Source organism: Blennius ocellaris (assembly GCF_963422515.1).
Source record: "Blennius ocellaris genome assembly, chromosome: 5".
Classification (NCBI taxonomy): domain Eukaryota; kingdom Metazoa; phylum Chordata; class Actinopteri; order Blenniiformes; family Blenniidae; genus Blennius; species Blennius ocellaris.
Window position 1 is genome coordinate 1810605 of NC_137654.1, and position 19446 is coordinate 1830050.

The following is a 19446-nucleotide window of genomic DNA, read 5'->3' on the forward strand; positions in this document are numbered from 1 at the left end:
CACCTCACCAACAACCTGCTCCACCTCACCAACAACCTGCTCCACCCAGACCAACAACCTGCTCCACCTCACCAACAACCTGCTCCACCTCACCAACAACCTGCTCCACCCAGACCAACAACCTGCTCCACCTCACCAACAACCTGCTCCACCTCACCAACAACCTGCTCCACCCAGACCAACAACCTGCTCCACCTCACCAACAACCTGCTCCACCCAGACCAACAACCTGCTCCACCTCACCAACAACCTGCTCCACCCAGACCAACAACCTGCTCCACCTCACCAACAACCTGCTCCACCCAGACCAACAACCTGCTCCACCTCACCAACAACCTGCTCCACCTCACCAACAACCTGCTCCACCCTACCAACAACCTGCTCCACCCAGACCAACAACCTGCTCCACCTCACCAACAACCTGCTCCACCTCACCAACAACCTGCTCCACGCAGACCAACAACCTGCTCCACCTCACCAACAACCTGCTCCACCCAGACCAACAACCTGCTCCACCTCACCAACAACCTGCTCCACCTCACCAACAACCTGCTCCACCCAGATCAACAACCTGCTCCACCAGACCAACAACCTGCTCCACCTCACCAACAACCTGCTCCACGCAGACCAACAACCTGCTCCACCCAGATCAACAACCTGCTCCACCAGACCAACAACCTGCTCCACCTCACCAACAACCTGCTCCACCCAGACCAACAACCTGCTCCACCTCACCAACAACCTGCTCCACCCAGACCAACAACCTGCTCCACCCAGACCAACAACCTGCTCCACCTCACCAACAACCTGCTCCACCTCACCAACAACCTGCTCCACCCAGACCAACAACCTGCTCCACCAGACCAACAACCTGCTCCACCTCACCAACAACCTGCTCCACCTCTCCAACAACCTGCTCCACCCAGACCAACAACCTGCTCCACCTCACCAACAACCTGCTCCACCCAGACCAACAACCTGCTCCACCTCACCAACAACCTGCTCCACCTCACCAACAACCTGCTCCACCCAGACCAACAACCTGCTCCACCTCACCAACAACCTGCTCCACCCAGACCAACAACCTGCTCCACCAGACCAACAACCTGCTCCACCTCAACAACAACCTGCTCCACCTCACCAACAACCTGCTCCACCTCACCAACAACCTGCTCCACCCAGACCAACAACCTGCTCCACCCAGACCAACAACCTGCTCCACCTCACCAACAACCTGCTCCACCCAGACCAACAACCTGCTCCACCAGACCAACAACCTGCTCCACCTCACCAACAACCTGCTCCACCCAGACCAACAACCTGCTCCACCTCACCAACAACCTGCTCCACCCAGACCAACAACCTGCTCCACCTCACCAACAACCTGCTCCACCCAGACCAACAACCTGCTCCACCTCACCAACAACCTGCTCCACCCAGACCAACAACCTGCTCCACCTCACCAACAACCTGCTCCACCCAGACCAACAACCTGCTCCACCTCACCAACAACCTGCTCCACCCAGACCAACAACCTGCTCCACCCAGACCAACAACCTGCTCCACCTCACCAACAACCTGCTCCACCCAGACCAACAACCTGCTCCACCAGACCAACAACCTGCTCCACCTCACCAACAACCTGCTCCACCCAGACCAACAACCTGCTCCACCTCACCAACAACCTGCTCCACCTCACCAACAACCTGCTCCACCCAGACCAACAACCTGCTCCACCTCACCAACAACCTGCTCCACCCAGACCAACAACCTGCTCCACCCAGACCAACAACCTGCTCCACCTCACCAACAACCTGCTCCACCCAGACCAACAACCTGCTCCACCTCACCAACAACCTGCTCCACCCAGACCAACAACCTGCTCCACCTCACCAACAACCTGCTCCACCCAGACCAACAACCTGCTCCACCTCACCAACAACCTGCTCCACCCAGACCAACAACCTGCTCCACCCAGACCAACAACCTGCTCCACCTCACCAACAACCTGCTCCACCCAGACCAACAACCTGCTCCACCTCACCAACAACCTGCTCCACCCAGACCAACAACCTTCTCCACCAGACCAACAACCTGCTCCACCTCACCAACAACCTGCTCCACCTCACCAACAACCTGCTCCACCCAGACCAACAACCTGCTCCACCTCACCAACAACCTGCTCCACCCAGACCAACAACCTGCTCCACCTCACCAACAACCTGCTCCACCCAGACCAACAACCTGCTCCACCTCACCAACAACCTGCTCCACCCAGACCAACAACCTGCTCCACCAGACCAACAACCTGCTCCACCTCACCAACAACCTGCTCCACCCAGACCAACAACCTGCTCCACCTCACCAACAACCTGCTCCACCCAGACCAACAACCTGCTCCACCCAGACCAACAACCTGCTCCACCTCACCAACAACCTGCTCCACCCAGACCAACAACCTGCTCCACCAGACCAACAACCTGCTCCACCTCACCAACAACCTGCTCCACCTCACCAACAACCTGCTCCACCCAGACCAACAACCTGCTCCACCTCACCAACAACCTGCTCCACCCAGACCAACAACCTGCTCCACCTCACCAACAACCTGCTCCACCCAGACCAACAACCTGCTCCACCCAGACCAACAACCTGCTCCACCTCACCAACAACCTGCTCCACCAGACCAACAACCTGCTCCACCTCACCAACAACCTGCTCCACCCAGACCAACAACCTGCTCCACCTCACCAACAACCTGCTCCACCCAGACCAACAACCTGCTCCACCTCACCAACAACCTGCTCCACCTCACCAACAACCTGCTCCACCCTACCAACAACCTGCTCCACCCAGACCAACAACCTGCTCCACCTCACCAACAACCTGCTCCACCTCACCAACAACCTGCTCCACCCAGACCAACAACCTGCTCCACCTCACCAACAACCTGCTCCACCTCACCAACAACCTGCTCCACCCTACCAACAACCTGCTCCACCCAGACCAACAACCTGCTCCACCTCACCAACAACCTGCTCCACCCAGACCAACAACCTGCTCCACCTCACCAACAACCTGCTCCACCCAGACCAACAACCTGCTCCACCTCACCAACAACCTGCTCCACCTCACCAACAACCTGCTCCACCCTACCAACAACCTGCTCCACCCAGACCAACAACCTGCTCCACCTCACCAACAACCTGCTCCACCCAGACCAACAACCTGCTCCACCTCACCTTCCTGTCCGGGTCCTGGGGCATTGGGGCTCCTGGGGGTTGGAGGGTGGATGTCCTCCAGCCGGGCCCGGCTGGGCCTTCGCTCTTCCTGGTCTGGGGCTCGGCGGCTGGGGCCCTCTCTGTCCCACCGGGTTTGGGGGGGTTTGGTCCCCGGGGTCGGGGGGGCTCCCTGCCCGCGTGGCCTGGGGGCCCTGTACTGGCCAGTCCCGGCTTGGAGGCTCGGGTCGGGGCCTGGGGCTCTGCGCCCTTTATCCTTCTCCTGTGGGCCCCTCTGGCCTGGGGGGGGGGGGGGGGGGGGGTCCCTCTCTGCACTCTCCATCTGGTGCCTGGGGCGTGGCTCTCCGGGGGGGTTTGTCGGGGCCTCCCCGGGTCCAGGGGGCTGCTGGGTACCGGAGTGGTGCCATCCAGCCCTGGTGGCCTCGGCCCCCGAGGTGCTACTGAGGGCCCCCCCACACAATAGTTCCATTCACATCCAGAGGACAAACCACACACACACACACACACTTCCACTCCTCATTGATGAGATTTGCTGATGATTTTTCTTATTTTCTGCTTTTGTTCTGTCAATTATCAAAATCCTGTTTTTTTCTTTGTTTTGTGTCCTTTTGTTTTTGCTACCATTGTTGTGATTATTTAGGTTTTTGCTCTGTTGTCGTTCAGGCTGGTTTGATCTCATGGCAGCTGGAAATTATTTAGATCAGTGTGATTATTGTATTAAAAAAAATGTAGCACTAACAAGGGTATTGTATGTTTCTCCTCACCAAGTCTTTCTCTGTCTTTCCTCTCCTCTCCCCTCTCCTCCCCTCCCCTCCTCCCCTCCCCTCCCCCCCTCCCCTCCCCTCTCCCCTCCCCTCCTCCCCTCCCCTCCCCTCTCCTCCCCTCCCCTCTCCCCTCCCCTCCTCCCCTCCCCTCCACACACATCTTTTAACAGCTATAGAAAATGAAGTGATTATTGTTCAGGGTCCCTTTTTAGCATTAACACATTTCAGCATAAACACATTTCTACATCAGTTTATTCATTGTATCCATGTTGTTCAGCTTGGTGTGTCCAGGGAGGACGTTCTCATTCTTTCAGTGTTGAGTCAAAGTGTTCATATACAGGGAATTATGGTACAATGTACATTAAGCAATACATCTCTTAATGCACACATCAAGACACTAATAGGGGATATAATATTGGCCCATAACGCAATAATGGAAGCAACATGTAACAAGTTTTATTTAAAACATTCTAGAAAAAATGTTTTGTGTTACATTATTGACCAGTTACATATATTCTTCTAAAGAACATTTCAGGTTGTTATCAAGCTCTAATATGGTTAAACCTGGAACATTAGTGGGGGAATTACATTCTATGAGTGAGAAGACTGAACTGTCCCGTCCCAGACCTCTGAGGACTACGTTGGACGTCCCTGATGAAGACGACTGTCTTCCATCGCAACGTGATGAGCTCCTGAGTGACCTGTGGTCTGATGTGACGGAGAAGCTCCACCTCCCTGATGGAGCATTGAAGCCACAAGTCATTGCTCTGATCACGTGGAGGCGAACAGCGTCAGCAGCCCTTTAGCAAAGGACAGAATCTCGCTGCCTCCCAGCTTGGACTCTCCATAAAGCCGATCCACAAAGGAAATGGGAACCTGTTGTCACGACGACACGACAGGGTTAGTTATTGGTTCTGCAGGAAAACCTTCACACATGTTCTAGTGGAAGTAAATGAAGGCATAAAGTGTGATTTCATTTTTCTTAATGTCAAAGTGTGGAAGGACAAGTTCACTTTTCAAAACCACATCAGACCCGTTCAGACCCATGTTGTTTCTCTCAAGGAGGAAAATGTTTGTCGGGTGTATTGAGCGTCATGAGAAAGCACAACTCTTCAACGGGGAGGTGACACTTCATTTGGAATGTTTAGTGAGTAGTTGTACATAGTTCGCAGTACACACAATGTAGAGCCAATGTACTAATACACACAGTACTGCTAAAGACCAGTAGGATTCTGGTGTTTCACTGCACTAGACCTTCACGCTCTACGACTTCACATGAAAGAAATGTGCAATTAACCTATTAAAACTCTGAATCCATTGAGTAGCCTTAATTATCTCAAGCCAGAAACACAAAATAATGTAAAGATGACCAAAATAACATGTTTAAACAAGCAGATGAACGTGATGTAAAAATGAATGAATGAATACTTAATGCCTACGTGCAGCATTCACTGCCCATTTTATTTAACATCAACTACGTGTAATCAATGGAAATCACATCCTGTACCCACACGTCACAAATAAAATAAGAAAAGAAAAAACTGAGTTTGTACTTTATAATTTATGTTTCACCAACTGATGTCATCTTTGGATTTCTGGGATTTCAACTGAAAATATCAACATTTGACCGATTCAGCCCCCAAAAATCCACTTCTTCAAACAAAGTGTTGAAGCCACCAGAAGAGTCTGAATGACATTATGAAACTGATGGTTGATAGTGTTTCCAGTGTGACTGGAGATGCTGTGACACGACCCCTCCTCAGTGTGGGGGGGGGGGGGGGGGGGGGAGGTCAACCAAGCACAGTCTCAAGCTGGAAATACACTTTCCAGGAGTCTCGCTGAATCTCCTCCAGGAAGGTCTTGATAACCTGTTGGACATCAACAACGACAACTGGGTCCCAAATGACTACACGTCTTCCGTGTGGATTCCAGTGGAGTAACTTCACAAAGTGCTATCAGTGCATCTCTAATTTGATTGTCACTGGTATTTTGTTGCTGGATCGATTAGTTTTTGCTTCACTGGTATTGGTGGTAGAAGTGATGGAAAAGCAGCAGTTGAGACATTTCTGATGCTGTCAATCAAAGACCTGGGACTTCCTGTTGCCAGGCAACCATGAAAACATGTTGGTGAAGAGATGCATTACTTATACACCTGTGACTCAAAAGGCAAGTTCAATGTCACAAGTCATTGAGCTGAAAATACACGTTAAAGAAACCTGAGGCCTCACCTCGCCCACGGTGTAGTGGAGCTGTCTGGCCCGGACGATCATCTCCATCTGGAACACGTAGCCTTTGGACACGCATCGCTCAACCAGACTCTCCAACACCTGCTTCTTATACAACCTGCAGCACAACAACAGTCAGTGTGAGGAGGCTCCGTGGCTCCAGACAGCCAGTCCAGCTCCTCCAGGCCCCCGGCAGTCAGTCAGGAGGCTCCAGGCCCCCAGCAGTCAGTCAGGAGGCTCTGTGGCTCCAGACAGCCAGTGTCCAGCTCCTCCAGGCCCCCGGCAGTCAGTCAGGAGGCTCCAGGCCCCCGGCAGTCAGTCAGGAGGCTCCAGGCCCCCAGCAGTCAGTCAGGAGGCTCCAGGCCCCCAGCAGTCAGTCAGGAGGCTCCGTGGCTCCAGACAGCTCCTCCAGGCCCCCGGCAGTCAGTCAGGAGGCTCCAGGCCCCCAGCAGTCAGTCAGGAGGCTCCGTGGCTCCAGACAGCTCCTCCAGGCCCCCAGCAGTCAGTCAGGAGGCTCCAGGCCCCCGGCAGTCAGTCAGGAGGCTCCGTGGCTCCAGACAGCTCCTCCAGGCCCCCAGCAGTCAGTCAGGAGGCTCCAGGCCCCCGGCAGTCAGTCAGGAGGCTCCGTGGCTCCAGACAGCTCCTCCAGGCCCCCGGCAGTCAGTCAGGAGGCTCCAGGCCCCCAGCAGTCAGTCAGGAGGCTCCGTGGCTCCAGACAGCCAGTGTCCAGCTCCTCCAGGCCATCCACTACCTGATAAACTATTTCCTGAGGGGTGAAGGAGACCTGGCGCTAAAGCCCACCTTCATCCACTACCTGATAAACTACTTCCTGAGGGGTGAAGGAGACCTGGTGCTAAAGCCCACCTTCATCCACTACCTGATAAACTACTTCCTGAGGGGTGAAGGAGACCTGGTGCTAAAGCCCACCTTCATCCACTACCTGATAAACTACTTCCTGAGGGGTGAAGGAGACCTGGTGCTAAAGCCCACCTTCATCCACTCCTACCTGATATACTGGACTCTTCCCTGCTGCAGCTTTGTGGTAAATCACCAGTTGCTTATTGCTGCCTGTTCCACACAAACACCACTTCTCCTCCTCGCCAAAGCCTCTTTCCCACTGACTGAATGATTTGGCCTGAAATTAGAATTGCTTCAACTTCCTGTTGCCTGCAGGGGGCGCTATGTCTGACTGGGTATTGGCATATAGATGTGCTGGAGATCAAGTTTCAGGCAGAATGCAGCATGTAGAGCAAGGTTACACATCACTTCCTGTTTGGTGGCGAACCGTCAGACTTCCAGCGGGCTGCCATGGCTAGGGCTAGCGTTAGCCCTGGACTTTATTTTGATATTTCCGTCAGGAAGGCCTCCTGTATACTACTGGCCAAAGGGCGGGCCTCTTCCCCCCGAGGAAGCCCTCTCTTTTTAAAAGAAATGTCACGCAGAACACAAAATGGCCGACTTCCTGTTGGGTGTGGGACATGTTCATGTTCATGCAGCGTGGTGCAGCATGTGTCCACCAGAGTTCTGGGACGGAGGAGAAACGTGTTCCCATGGTAGACGTTTCCAGTGGTAAAACCCTGGAGCAGCAGTGCTGCTGCAGCCTGGACACTCCCACTGCACCACATTGTAGGACTGGACTGTATCAGCAGTGTTCATGGACACACTGCACTGCCCTCACTCACTTTCACTTTACTACGCCACAAACCCTCACTGCTAGTCTTTAGTTGTGATTGGACCTCCACTTGCTTTGAGGCTTGTGAATGTTTTGTGTTGGAATATTAATCTAAGTTCCAGTCCATAACTTCCTGTTTCTGCAGTTCCGTCAGGTGAGATCGTGAACGTCATGATTCCAGATCCACCCTCGTGGAGAAAAACAGACTTTGGACAAGTCAAGAACAAAGACATCAAAGCCTCAGTGACCAGGATTGACTCATTATGTCAGAAAGACCAATGAATGAATGTGTCCGCTCTTCTCCGCTGCCTCTCAGCGCTGAACACCAATCACCATCGTTGAAGAACGGCTGGGTCATTTTCCCAGAGATCTGATTGGTCAGGAGGCGGAGCTCTGGCCTCTTATTGACAACAGAACCTGTTCCGGAGCAGGTTCAACCTTCGTTACCACGGTGATTTATCCGGTGAGTAGTGAACCAGCATCCTCGCACGGAGAGCCAGAGTTCATCTTTGAAGACATCTCGATAAGACAAACAGATTAACGTCCTTCATTGCTTTCTGTCACTTCTTTTAATATATGTCTTTTATTTCTTTTTAAAGCACTGAATCCACCTGTGTTCCAATGGTGCTCTATAAATACATTTGCCGAGCCAAACAACAACAACAACAGCAGCATTTCCTTGCTTTCCAGTGGGGGCTCAGCTCAGCCCCCACCTCAACAGAGACCAGCGACTTCAGCTTTGGTGGAAGAACGTTGAAATCTATGGAAGTAAGGGAGAAATAATCTTCCACCATACATTACCATTTTGAGGAAATCCTCCTGAACAACTATGTTAAATAAATGCAGCCACAACCAACACGACGACACATCTGGAGAACAGCTGCAACACTGTAAAGCACTTACTGTAAAGTACCTCTGAGTGTGATTTGGCATATTGGCGTCATCCAAGGGTCAAAATACAGTCAACAATGACGAGTGGAGAAGTAGAGGACAGTCTCCTGAGTTTACCTGAAGCTTCCTGTGAGGTCTGAGGCTCCAGGTCTCAACAACACCTGAGTCAGGAAGTTGGCCCCCCGACTGGGAAAAGGAGCAAAGAGGGGAAGGATAGAAAATGAAACATCTCCTGTTCTCTGCACGGACCGTCCAGAAGGTGTCGGCTACCTGATGAGCTTCCTGCGCAGGTCCCAGCCGTAGACGCCGCCGTTGCCCCGGTAACGAGTCCCAGACACCACGTCGTAATCACCTTCTCTCTGCTTCCTGGTCACAGAGACAAACACATCCACACTGTCACTACACTCACTACAACACATTGATATGAACTCCTAAATCTGTCAACAACACAAAGTCTAGACAGAAAGAACATTTTACAGCACTTACGCAATAAATTCTGGAATAAACTTGGGCTGAAATGGAAAATAGAAAACAAGAAGAAAATGTTTTCAGATTTGACATAAAGCCTCAGTTATAAATCAAATGAGCATATATGTATGTGAATGCTTCAGTCACATGATGGGAAAGATCTGCATCCATGATGATGATGAAGTTCCCAGTAGCGTGCTTCATGCCGTGGATGTAGGCCGTTCCTTTGGAAGTAGACGGAGGAGATTAGCTGACAGAATCTGTTCCACGTCTCTCTCGGTCTCTTTCTTAAATAGCTTTCATCTCACCGAGTCCTAATTTCTTTGCCCTCGGTCGAAGAAGCTGAAAAAGAGAACACATTACTACAGCTGGGCAATTTATAGACACACACTATTAGGACTTTCCTCAAATTTGATATTGAAAAAATACAAAATTTTTTCAATAAAAACAATATTGTTCATATCATAAAAGTACAAAGGCTCAATAATATGAAGATTATTCAGATTTCACCCATCAAATGTTGATCAGAAAAGACATCTGCAGAGAACGCAACAATATGAGTTCACCAAAAGTTCAAGTGGGACAAAATTATTCCACCATCTTCAACCAACACAAACATGAAGAGTGACACTGCTTGGTGTGTTTCACCGTTAGCTACTGGCTGTTGTGGCTGTTACTGGTTGTTACTGGTTGTTACTGGCTGTTACTGGTTGTTACTGGCTGTTACTGCCCCTCAACCCTCCACCGTAAAGGACTCATTAAACCGGCTTATCCAACACAACTAGTGAAAAGCTGCGCAACATCACAACTACAAGGGCACATGGGGAAGAATACGGCGAGTTACCAGGAAGAATACGGTGAGTTACCAGGAAGAATACGGCGAGTTACCAGGAAGAATACGGAGAGTTAGCAGGAAGAATACGGCGAGTTACCAGGAAGAATACGGCGAGTTACCAGGAAGAATACGGAGAGTTACCAGGAGTTACCAGGAAGAATACGGCGAGTTACCAGGAAGAATACGGAGAGTTACCAGGAATAATACGGAGAGTTACCAGGAAGAATACGGAGAGTTACCAGGAGTTACCAGGAAGAATACGGCGAGTTACCAGGAAGAATACGGAGAGTTACCAGGAATAATACGGAGAGTTACCAGGAAGAATACGGAGAGTTACCAGGAGTTACCAGGAAGAATACGGTGAGTTACCAGGAAGAATACGGTGAGTTACCAGGAAGAATACGGAGAGTTACCAGGAAGAATACGGAGAGTTACCAGGAAGAATACGGTGAGTTACCAGGAAGAATACGGAGAGTTACCAGGAAGAATACGGAGAGTTACCAGGAAGAATACGGTGAGTTACCAGGAAGAATACGGAGAGTTACCAGGAAGAATACGGAGAGTTACCAGGAGTTACCAGGAAGAATACGGAGAGTTACCAGGAGTTACCAGGAAGAATACGGTGAGTTACCAGGAGTTACCAGGAAGAATATGGTGAGTTACCAGGAAGAATACGGCGAGTTACCAGGAAGAATACGGCGAGTTACCAGGAAGAATACGGAGAGTTACCAGGAAGAATACGGCGAGTTACCAGGAAGAATACGGCGAGTTACCAGGAAGAACACGGAGAGTTACCAGGAAGAATACGGTGAGTTACCAGGAAGAATACGGTGAGTTACCAGGAAGAATACGGTGAGTTACCAGGAAGAACACGGAGAGTTACCAGGAAGAACACGGAGAGTTACCAGGAAGAATACGGTGAGTTACCAGGAAGAATACGGAGCGTTACCAGGAAGAATACGGTGAGTTACCAGGAAGAATACAGAGAGTTACCAGGAAGAATACGGAGTTACCAGGAAGAATACGGAGAGTTACCAGGAGTTACCAGGAAGAATACGGTGAGTTACCAGGAGTTACCAGGAAGAATACGGTGAGTTACCAGGAAGAATACGGCGAGTTACCAGGAGTTACCAGGAAGAATACGGAGAGTTACCAGGAAGAATACGGAGTTACCAGGAGTTACCAGGAAGAATATGGCGAGTTACCAGGAAGAATATGGCGAGTTACCAGGAAGAATACGGCGAGTTACCAGGAAGAATACGGAGAGTTACCAGGAGTTACCAGGAAGAATACGGTGAGTTACCAGGAGTTACCAGGAAGAATATGGTGAGTTACCAGGAAGAATACGGCGAGTTACCAGGAGTTACCAGGAAGAATATGGCGAGTTACTGCATGACTGCACAACAAACTACAGACTGGGATGTACTGCATGACTGCACAACAAACTACAGACTGGGATGTACTGCATGACTGCACGACAAACTACAGACTGGGATGTACTGCATGACTGCACAACAAACTACAGACTGGGATGTACTGCATGACTGCACGACAAACTACAGACTGGGATGTACTGCATGACTGCACAACAAACTACAGACTGGGAAGTACTGCATGACTGCACAACAAACTACAGACTGGGAAGTACTGCATGACTGCACGACAAACTACAGACTGGGATGTACTGCATGACTGCACGACAAACTACAGACTGGGATGTACTGCATGACTGCTTAACAAACTACAGACTGGGATGTCCTGCATGACTGCACAACAAACTACAGACTGGGATGTACTGCATGACTGCTTAACAAACTACAGACTGGGATGTACTGCATGACTGCACAACAAACTACAGACTGGGAAGTACTGCATGACTGCACAACAAACTACAGACTGGGAAGTACTGCATGACTGCACGACAAACTACAGACTGGGATGTACTGCATGACTGCACGACAAACTACAGACTGGGATGTACTGCATGACTGCACAACAAACTACAGACTGGGAAGTACTGCATGACTGCACGACAAACTACAGACTGGGATGTACTGCATGACTGCACGACAAACTACAGACTGGGAAGTACTGCATGACTGCACGACAAACTACAGACTGGGATGTACTGCATGACTGCTTAACAAACTACAGACTGGGATGTCCTGCATGACTGCACGACAAACTACAGCAACTCCTGTAGTTTCCATAAGAAGTGAAGAACAACAAGTCCCGGATCACCACTGAAGTCAATCGGACCCAAAAGAAGGCGTCAGTAAAGATGGCGCCCAGCGTGAGCTGCAGAGTCCAGCAGCAGGTAACAGGAAGTGAAGCAGCAGTGGATTAGAAGAGAACAAGTTTCAGAGTAAGAGCATGAACAAGGTGTGGGACAGGAAGAACCATCACTGGATGCTGGAGTCACCATGGCTGGAGAGAGACGTGCTACACACCTTCTTTACCAGGGGTGACCCCACCCCCAGCCAACCCTCCAGCCCACACCCTCAACCAACCCCCCAGCCAACCCCCAGCCCACACCCCCAGCCAACCCCCCAGCCAACCCCCAGCCCACACCCTCAACCAACCCCCCAGCCAACCCCCCAGCCCACACCCTCAACCAACCCCCCAGCCAACCCCCAGCCCACACCCCCAGCCAACCCCCCAGCCAACCCCCAGCCCACACCCTCAACCAACCCCCCAGCCAACCCCCCAGCCCACACCCCCAGCCAACCCCCCAGCCAACCCCCAGCCCACACCCTCAACCAACCCCCCAGCCAACCCTCCAGCCCACACCCTCAACCAACCCCCAGCCAACACCCCCAGCCAACCCCCAAGCCCACACCCTCAACCAACCCCCAAGCCCACACCCTCAACCAACCCCCCAGCCCACACCCCCAGCCAACCCCCCAGCCCACACCCTCAACCAACCCCCCAGCCAACCCCCCAGCCCACACCCCCAGCCAACCCCCCAGCCAACCCCCAGCCCACACCCTCAACCAACCCCCCAGCCAACCCCCAAGCCCACACTCTCAACCAACCCCCCAGCCCACACCCTCAACCAACCCCCCAGCCCACACCCCCAGCCAACCCCCCAGCCCACACCCTCAACCAACCCCCCAGCCAACCCCCAGCCCACACCCCCAGCCAACCCCCCAGCCAACCCCCAAGCCCACACTCTCAACCAACCCCCCAGCCCACACCCTCAACCAACCCCCCAGCCCACACCCCCAGCCAACCCCCCAGCCCACACCCTCAACCAACCCCCCAGCCAACCCCCCAGCCCACACCCCCAGCCAACCCCCCAGCCAACCCCCAGCCCACACCCCCAACCAACCCCCAGCCCACACCCCCAGCCCACACCCTCAACCAACCCCCCAGCCAACCCCCCAGCCAACCCCAAGCCCACACCCCCAGCCCACACCCTCAACCAACCCCCCAGCCAACCCCCCAGCCAACCCCCAGCCAACCCCCCAGCCCACACCCCCAGCCAACCCCCCAGCCCACACCCCCAGCCCACACCCCCAGCCAACCCTCCAGCCCACACCCTCAACCAACCCCCCCAGCCAACCCTCCAGCCCACACCCCCAGCCAATCCTCCAGCCCACACCCTCAAACAACCCCCCCAGCCAACCCCCCAGGCCACACCCCCAGCCAACCCCCCAGCCAACCCCCAGCCCACACCCTCAACCAACCCCCCAGCCAACCCCCCCAGCCAACCCTCCAGCCCACACCCCCAGCCAACCCCCCAGCCAACCCCCAGCCCACACCCTCAACCAATCCTCCAGCCCACACCCTCAAACAACCCCCCCAGCCAACCCCCCAGGCCACACCCCCAGCCAACCCCCCAGCCAACCCCCAGCCCACACCCTCAACCAACCCCCCAGCCAACCCCCCCAGCCAACCCTCCAGCCCACACCCCCAGCCAACCCCCCAGCCAACCCTCCAGCCCACACCCTCAACCAACCCTCCAGCCCACACCCCCAACCAACCCCCCAGCCAACCCCCCAGCCAACCCTCCAGCCCACACCCTCAACCAACCCTCAACCAACCCTCCAGCCCACACCCCCAGCCAACCCCAAGCCCACACCCTCAACCAACCCCCCAGCCCACACCCCCAGCCAACCCCCAGCCAACCCCCCAGCCCACACCCTCAACCAACCCCCCAGCCAACCCCCCAGCCCACACCCTCAACCAACCCCCCAGCCAACCCCCAGCCCACACCCTCAACCAACCCCCAGCCAACACCCCCAGCCAACCCCCAAGCCCACACCCTCAACCAACCCCCCAGCCAACCCCCCAGCCCACACCCCCAGCCAACCCCCCAGCCAACCCCCAGCCCACACCCCCAACCAACCCCCAGCCCACACCCCCAGCCCACACCCTCAACCAACCCCCCAGCCAACCCCCCAGCCAACCCCCCAGCCAACCCCCCAGCCCACACCCCCAGCCAACCCCCCAGCCAACCCCAAGCCCACACCCTCAACCAACCCCCCAGCCAACCCCCCAGCCTACCCCACAGCCCACACCCCAGCCAACCCCCAGCCCACCCCCCCAGCCAACCCTCCAGCCCACACCCTCAACCAACCCCCCCAGCCAACCCTCCAGCCCACACCCCCAGCCAATCCTCCAGCCCACACCCTCAACCAACCCCCCCAGCCACACCCCCAGCCAACCCCCAGCCCACACCCTCAACCAACCCCCCCAGCCAACCCTCCAGCCCACACCCCCAGCCAACCCCTCAGCCAACCCCCAGCCCACACCCTCAACCAACACTCCAGCCCACACCCCCAGCCAACCCTCCAGCCCACACCCTCAACCAACCCCCCAGCCAACCCCCAGCCCACACCCTCAACCAACCCCCAGCCAACCCCCAGCCCACACCCTCAACCCACACCCCCAGCCAACCCCCCAGCCCACACCCCCAACCAACCCCCCAGCCAACCCCCTAGCCCACACCCTCAACCAACCCCCCAGCCAACCCCCAGCCCACACCCCCCAGCCAACCCCCCAGCCCACACCCCCAGCCCACACCCCCAGCCAACCCCCCAGCCAACCCCCCAGCCCACACCCCCAGCCAACCCCCAGCCCACACCCCCCAGCCAACCCCCCAGCCAACCCCCAGCCCACACCCCCAGCCAACCCCCCCAGCCAACCCTCCAGCCCACACCCCCAGCCAACCCCCCAGCCAACCCTCCAGCCCACCCTCCAGCCCACCCCCCAGCCAACCCCCCAGCCCACACCCCCAGCCAACCCCCAGCCAACCCCCCAGCCCACACCCCCAGCCCACCCCCCCAGCCAACCCCCCAGCCCACACCCCCAGCCAACCCTCCAGCCAACCCCCCCAGCCCCCCCAGCCAACCCTCCAGCCCACACCCTCAACCAACCCCCCACCCAACCCCCCAGCCAACCGCCAACCCCCCAGCCAACCCTCCAGCCCACACCCTCAACCAACTCCCCCAGCCAACCCTCCAGCCAACCCCCCAGCCCACACCCTCAACCAACCCCCCAGCCCACACCCCCAGCCCACACCCTCAACCAACCCCCCCAGCCAACCCTCCAGCCAACCCCCCAAGCCAACCCCCCAGCCAACCCCCCAGCCCACACCCCCAGCCAACCCCCCAGCCCACACCCCCAGCCAACCCCCCAGCCAACCCCCCAGCCCACACCCCCAGCCAACCCTCCAGCCAACCCCCCCAGCCAACCCCCAGCCCACACCCCCAGCCAACCCCCAGCCCACACCCCCAGCCAACCCCCCAGCCCACACCCTCAACCAACCCCCCAGCCAACCCCCAGCCCACACCCCAGCCAACCCCCCAGCCAACCCCCAGCCCACACCCCCAGCCCACACCCTCAACCAACCCCCCAGCCCACACCCCCAGCCCACACCCTCAACCAACCCCCCCAGCCAACCCCCCAGCCCCCCAGCCCACACCCTCAACCAACCCCCCAGCCAACCCCCCAGCCAACCCTCCAGCCCACACCCTCAACCAACCCCCCCAGCCAACCCCCCAGCCCCCCAGCCCACACCCTCAACCAACCCCCCAGCCAACCCCCCAGCCAACCCTCCAGCCCACACCCTCAACCAACCCCCCCAGCCAACCCTGCAGCCGACACCCCCAGCCAACCCCCCAGCCCACACCCTCAACCAACCCCCCCAGCCAACCCTCCAGCCCACACCCCCAGCCAACCCCCCAGCCCACACCCTCAACCAACCCCCCAGCCAACCCCCAGCCCACACCCCCAGCCAACCCTCCAGCCCACACCCTCAACCAACCCCCCCAGCCAACCCCCCAGCCCACACCCTCAACCAACCCCCCAGCCAACACCCCCAGCCAACACCCCCAGCCAACCCCCCAGCCAACACCCCCAGCCAACCCCCCAGCCCACACCCTAAACCAACCCCCCAGCCAACCCCCCAGCCCACACCCTCAACCAACCCCCCAGCCAACCCCCAGCCCACACCCCCCAGCCAACCCCCAGCCCACACCCCCAACCAACCCCCCAGCCCACACCCCCAGCCCACACCCCCAACCAACCCCCCAGCCCACACCCCCAGCCCACACCCTCAACCAACCCCCCCAGCCAACCCTCCAGCCCACACCCCCAGCCAACCCTCCAGCCAACCCCCCAAGCCAACCCTCCAGCCCACACCCCCAGCCAACCCCCCAGCCAACCCCCCCAGCCAACCCCCCCAGCCAACCCTCCAGCCAACCCCCCCAGCCAACCCCCCCAGCCAACCCTCCAGCCCACACCCCCAGCCAACCCCCAGCCCACACCCCCAGCCAACCCCCCAGCCCACACCCTCAACCAACCCCCCACCCAACCCCCCAGCCCACACCCCCAGCCCACACCCTCAACCAACCCCCCAGCCAACCCCCCAGCCAACCCTCCAGCCCACACCCTCAACCAACCCCCCCAGCCAACCCCCCAGCCAACCCTCCAGCCGACACCCCCAGCCAACCCCCCAGCCAACCCCCCAGCCCACACCCTCAACCAACCCCCCCAGCCAACCCTCCAGCCCACACCCCCAGCCAACCCCCCAGCCAACCCTCCAGCCCACACCCTCAACCAACCCCCCAGCCCACACCCTCAACCAACCCCCAGCCAACCCCCCAGCCCACACCCTCAACCAACCCCCCAGCCAACACCCCCAGCCAAGCCCCCAGCCAACCCCCCAGCCCACACCCTAAACCAACCCCCCAGCCCACACCCTCAACCAACCCCCCAGCCAACCCCCAGCCCACACCCCCAGCCAACCCCCAGCCCACACCCTCAACCAACCCCCCAGCCAACCCCCAGCCCACACCCCCAGCCCACACCCCCAGCCCACACCCCCAGCCCACACCCTCAACCAACCCCCCCAGCCAACCCTCCAGCCCACACCCCCAGCCAACCCTCCAGCCAACCCCCCAAGCCAACCCTCCAGCCCACACCCCCAGCCAACCCCCCAGCCAACCCCCCAGCCCACACCCCCAGCCAACCCTCCAGCCAACCCCCCCAGCCCACACCCCCAGCCAACCCCCAGCCCACACCCCCAGCCCACACCCTCAACCAACCCCCCAGCCAACCCCCAGCCCACACCCCCAGCCCACACCCTCAACCAACCCCCCCAGCCAACCCCCCAGCCCCCCAGCCCACACCCTCAACCAACCCCCCAGCCAACCCCCCAGCCAACCCTCCAGCCCACACCCTCAACCAACCCCCCCAGCCAACCCTCCAGCCCACACCCCCAGCCAACCCCCCAGCCAACCCCCCAGCCCACACCCTCAACCAACCCCCCCAGCCAACCCCCCAGCCAACCCTCCAGCCCACACCCTCAACCAACCCCCCAGCCCACGCCCTCAACCAACCCCCCCAGCCAACCCCCCAGCCAACCCTCCAGCCGACACCCCCAGCCCACACCCTCAACCAACCCCCCAGCCAACCCCCCAGCCAACCCCCCAGCCCACACCCTCAACCAACCCCCCCAGCCAACCCCCCAGCCAACCCTCCAGCCCACACCCCCAGCCAACCCCCCAGCCCACACCCCCAGCCAACCCCCCAGCCCACACCCTCAACCAACCCCCCAGCCAACCCTCCAGCCGACACCCCCAGCCCACACCCTCAACCAACCCCCCAGCCAACCCCCCAGCCCACACCCTCAACCAACCCCCCCAGCCAACCCCCCAGCCAACCCTCCAGCCCACACCCTCAACCAACCCCCCCAGCCAACCCCCAGCCCACACCCTCAACCAACCCCCCAGCAAACACCCCCAGCCAACCCCCCAGCCAACCCCCCAGCCCACACCCTAAACCAACCCCCCAGCCAACCCCCCAGCCCACACCCTCAACCAACCCCCCAGCCAACCCCCAGCCCACACCCCCAGCCCACACCCTCAACCAACCCCCCAGCCAACCCCCCAGCCCACACCCTCAACCAACCCCCCAGCCAACCCCCAGCCCACACCCCCAGCCAACCCCCAGCCCACACCCTCAACCAACCCCCAGCCCACACCCCCCAGCCAACTCCCCAGCCAACCCCCAGCCCACACCCCCAGCAAACCCCCCAGCCAACACCCTCAACCAACCCCCCAGCCCACACCCCCAGCCCACACCCTCAACCAACCCCCCAGCCCACACCCTCAACCAACCCCCCCAGCCAACCCTCCAGCCCACACCCCCAGCCAACCCTCCAAGCCAACCCTCCAGCCCACACCCCCAGCCAACCCCCCAGCCAACCCCCCAGCCCACACCCTCAGCCAACCCTCCAGCCAACCCCCCCAGCCAACCCTCCAGCCCACACCCCCAGCCAACCCCCCAGCCCACACCCCCAGCCAACCCCCCAGCCAACCCCCCCAGCCAACCCTCCAGCCCACACCCTCCAGCCCACACCCCCAGCCAACCCCCAGCCCACACCCCCAGCCAACCCCCCAGCCCACACCCCCAGCCAACCCCCCAGCCCACACCCTCAACCAACCCCCCCAGCCAACCCCCCAGCCAACCCTCCAGCCCACACCCTCAACCAACCCCCCCAGCCAACCCCCCAGCCCACACCCTCAACCAAACCCCCAGCCAACACCCCCAGCCAACCCCCCAGCCAACACCCCCAACCAACCCCCCAGCCAACACCCCCAGCCAACCCCCCAGCCCACACCCTAAACCAACCCCCCAGCCAACCCCCCAGCCCACACCCTCAACCAACCCCCCCAGCCAACCCCCCAGCCCACACCCTCAACCAACCCCCCAGCCCACACCCTCAACCAACCCCCCAGCCAACCCCCAGCCCACACCCCCAGCCCACACCCTCAACCAACCCCCCAGCCAACCCCCAGCCCACACCCCCAGCCAACCCCCAGCCCACACCCTCAACCAACCC

General features: G+C 58.0%; 1 protein-coding gene across 1 annotated transcript in view; it reads right to left on the minus strand.

Annotated features, from left to right (window-relative positions):
• Positions 1-4258: 4258 nt before the first annotated feature.
• The window catches only part of dpm1 (dolichyl-phosphate mannosyltransferase subunit 1, catalytic), a 30756-nt gene continuing 15568 nt past the window's right edge, over positions 4259-19446 (minus strand). The window contains exons 3-9 of the mRNA XM_080496056.1: positions 9568-9601; positions 9407-9483; positions 9278-9303; positions 9062-9157; positions 8909-8977; positions 6232-6346; positions 4259-4879 (exon numbers count right to left, since the gene is read on the minus strand). Of these exons, the coding sequence (XP_080352182.1) occupies positions 4775-4879; positions 6232-6346; positions 8909-8977; positions 9062-9157; positions 9278-9303; positions 9407-9483; positions 9568-9601 (522 nt within the window). The 3' untranslated portion in view covers positions 4259-4774. The remainder of the gene's footprint in view (positions 4880-6231; positions 6347-8908; positions 8978-9061; positions 9158-9277; positions 9304-9406; positions 9484-9567; positions 9602-19446) is intronic.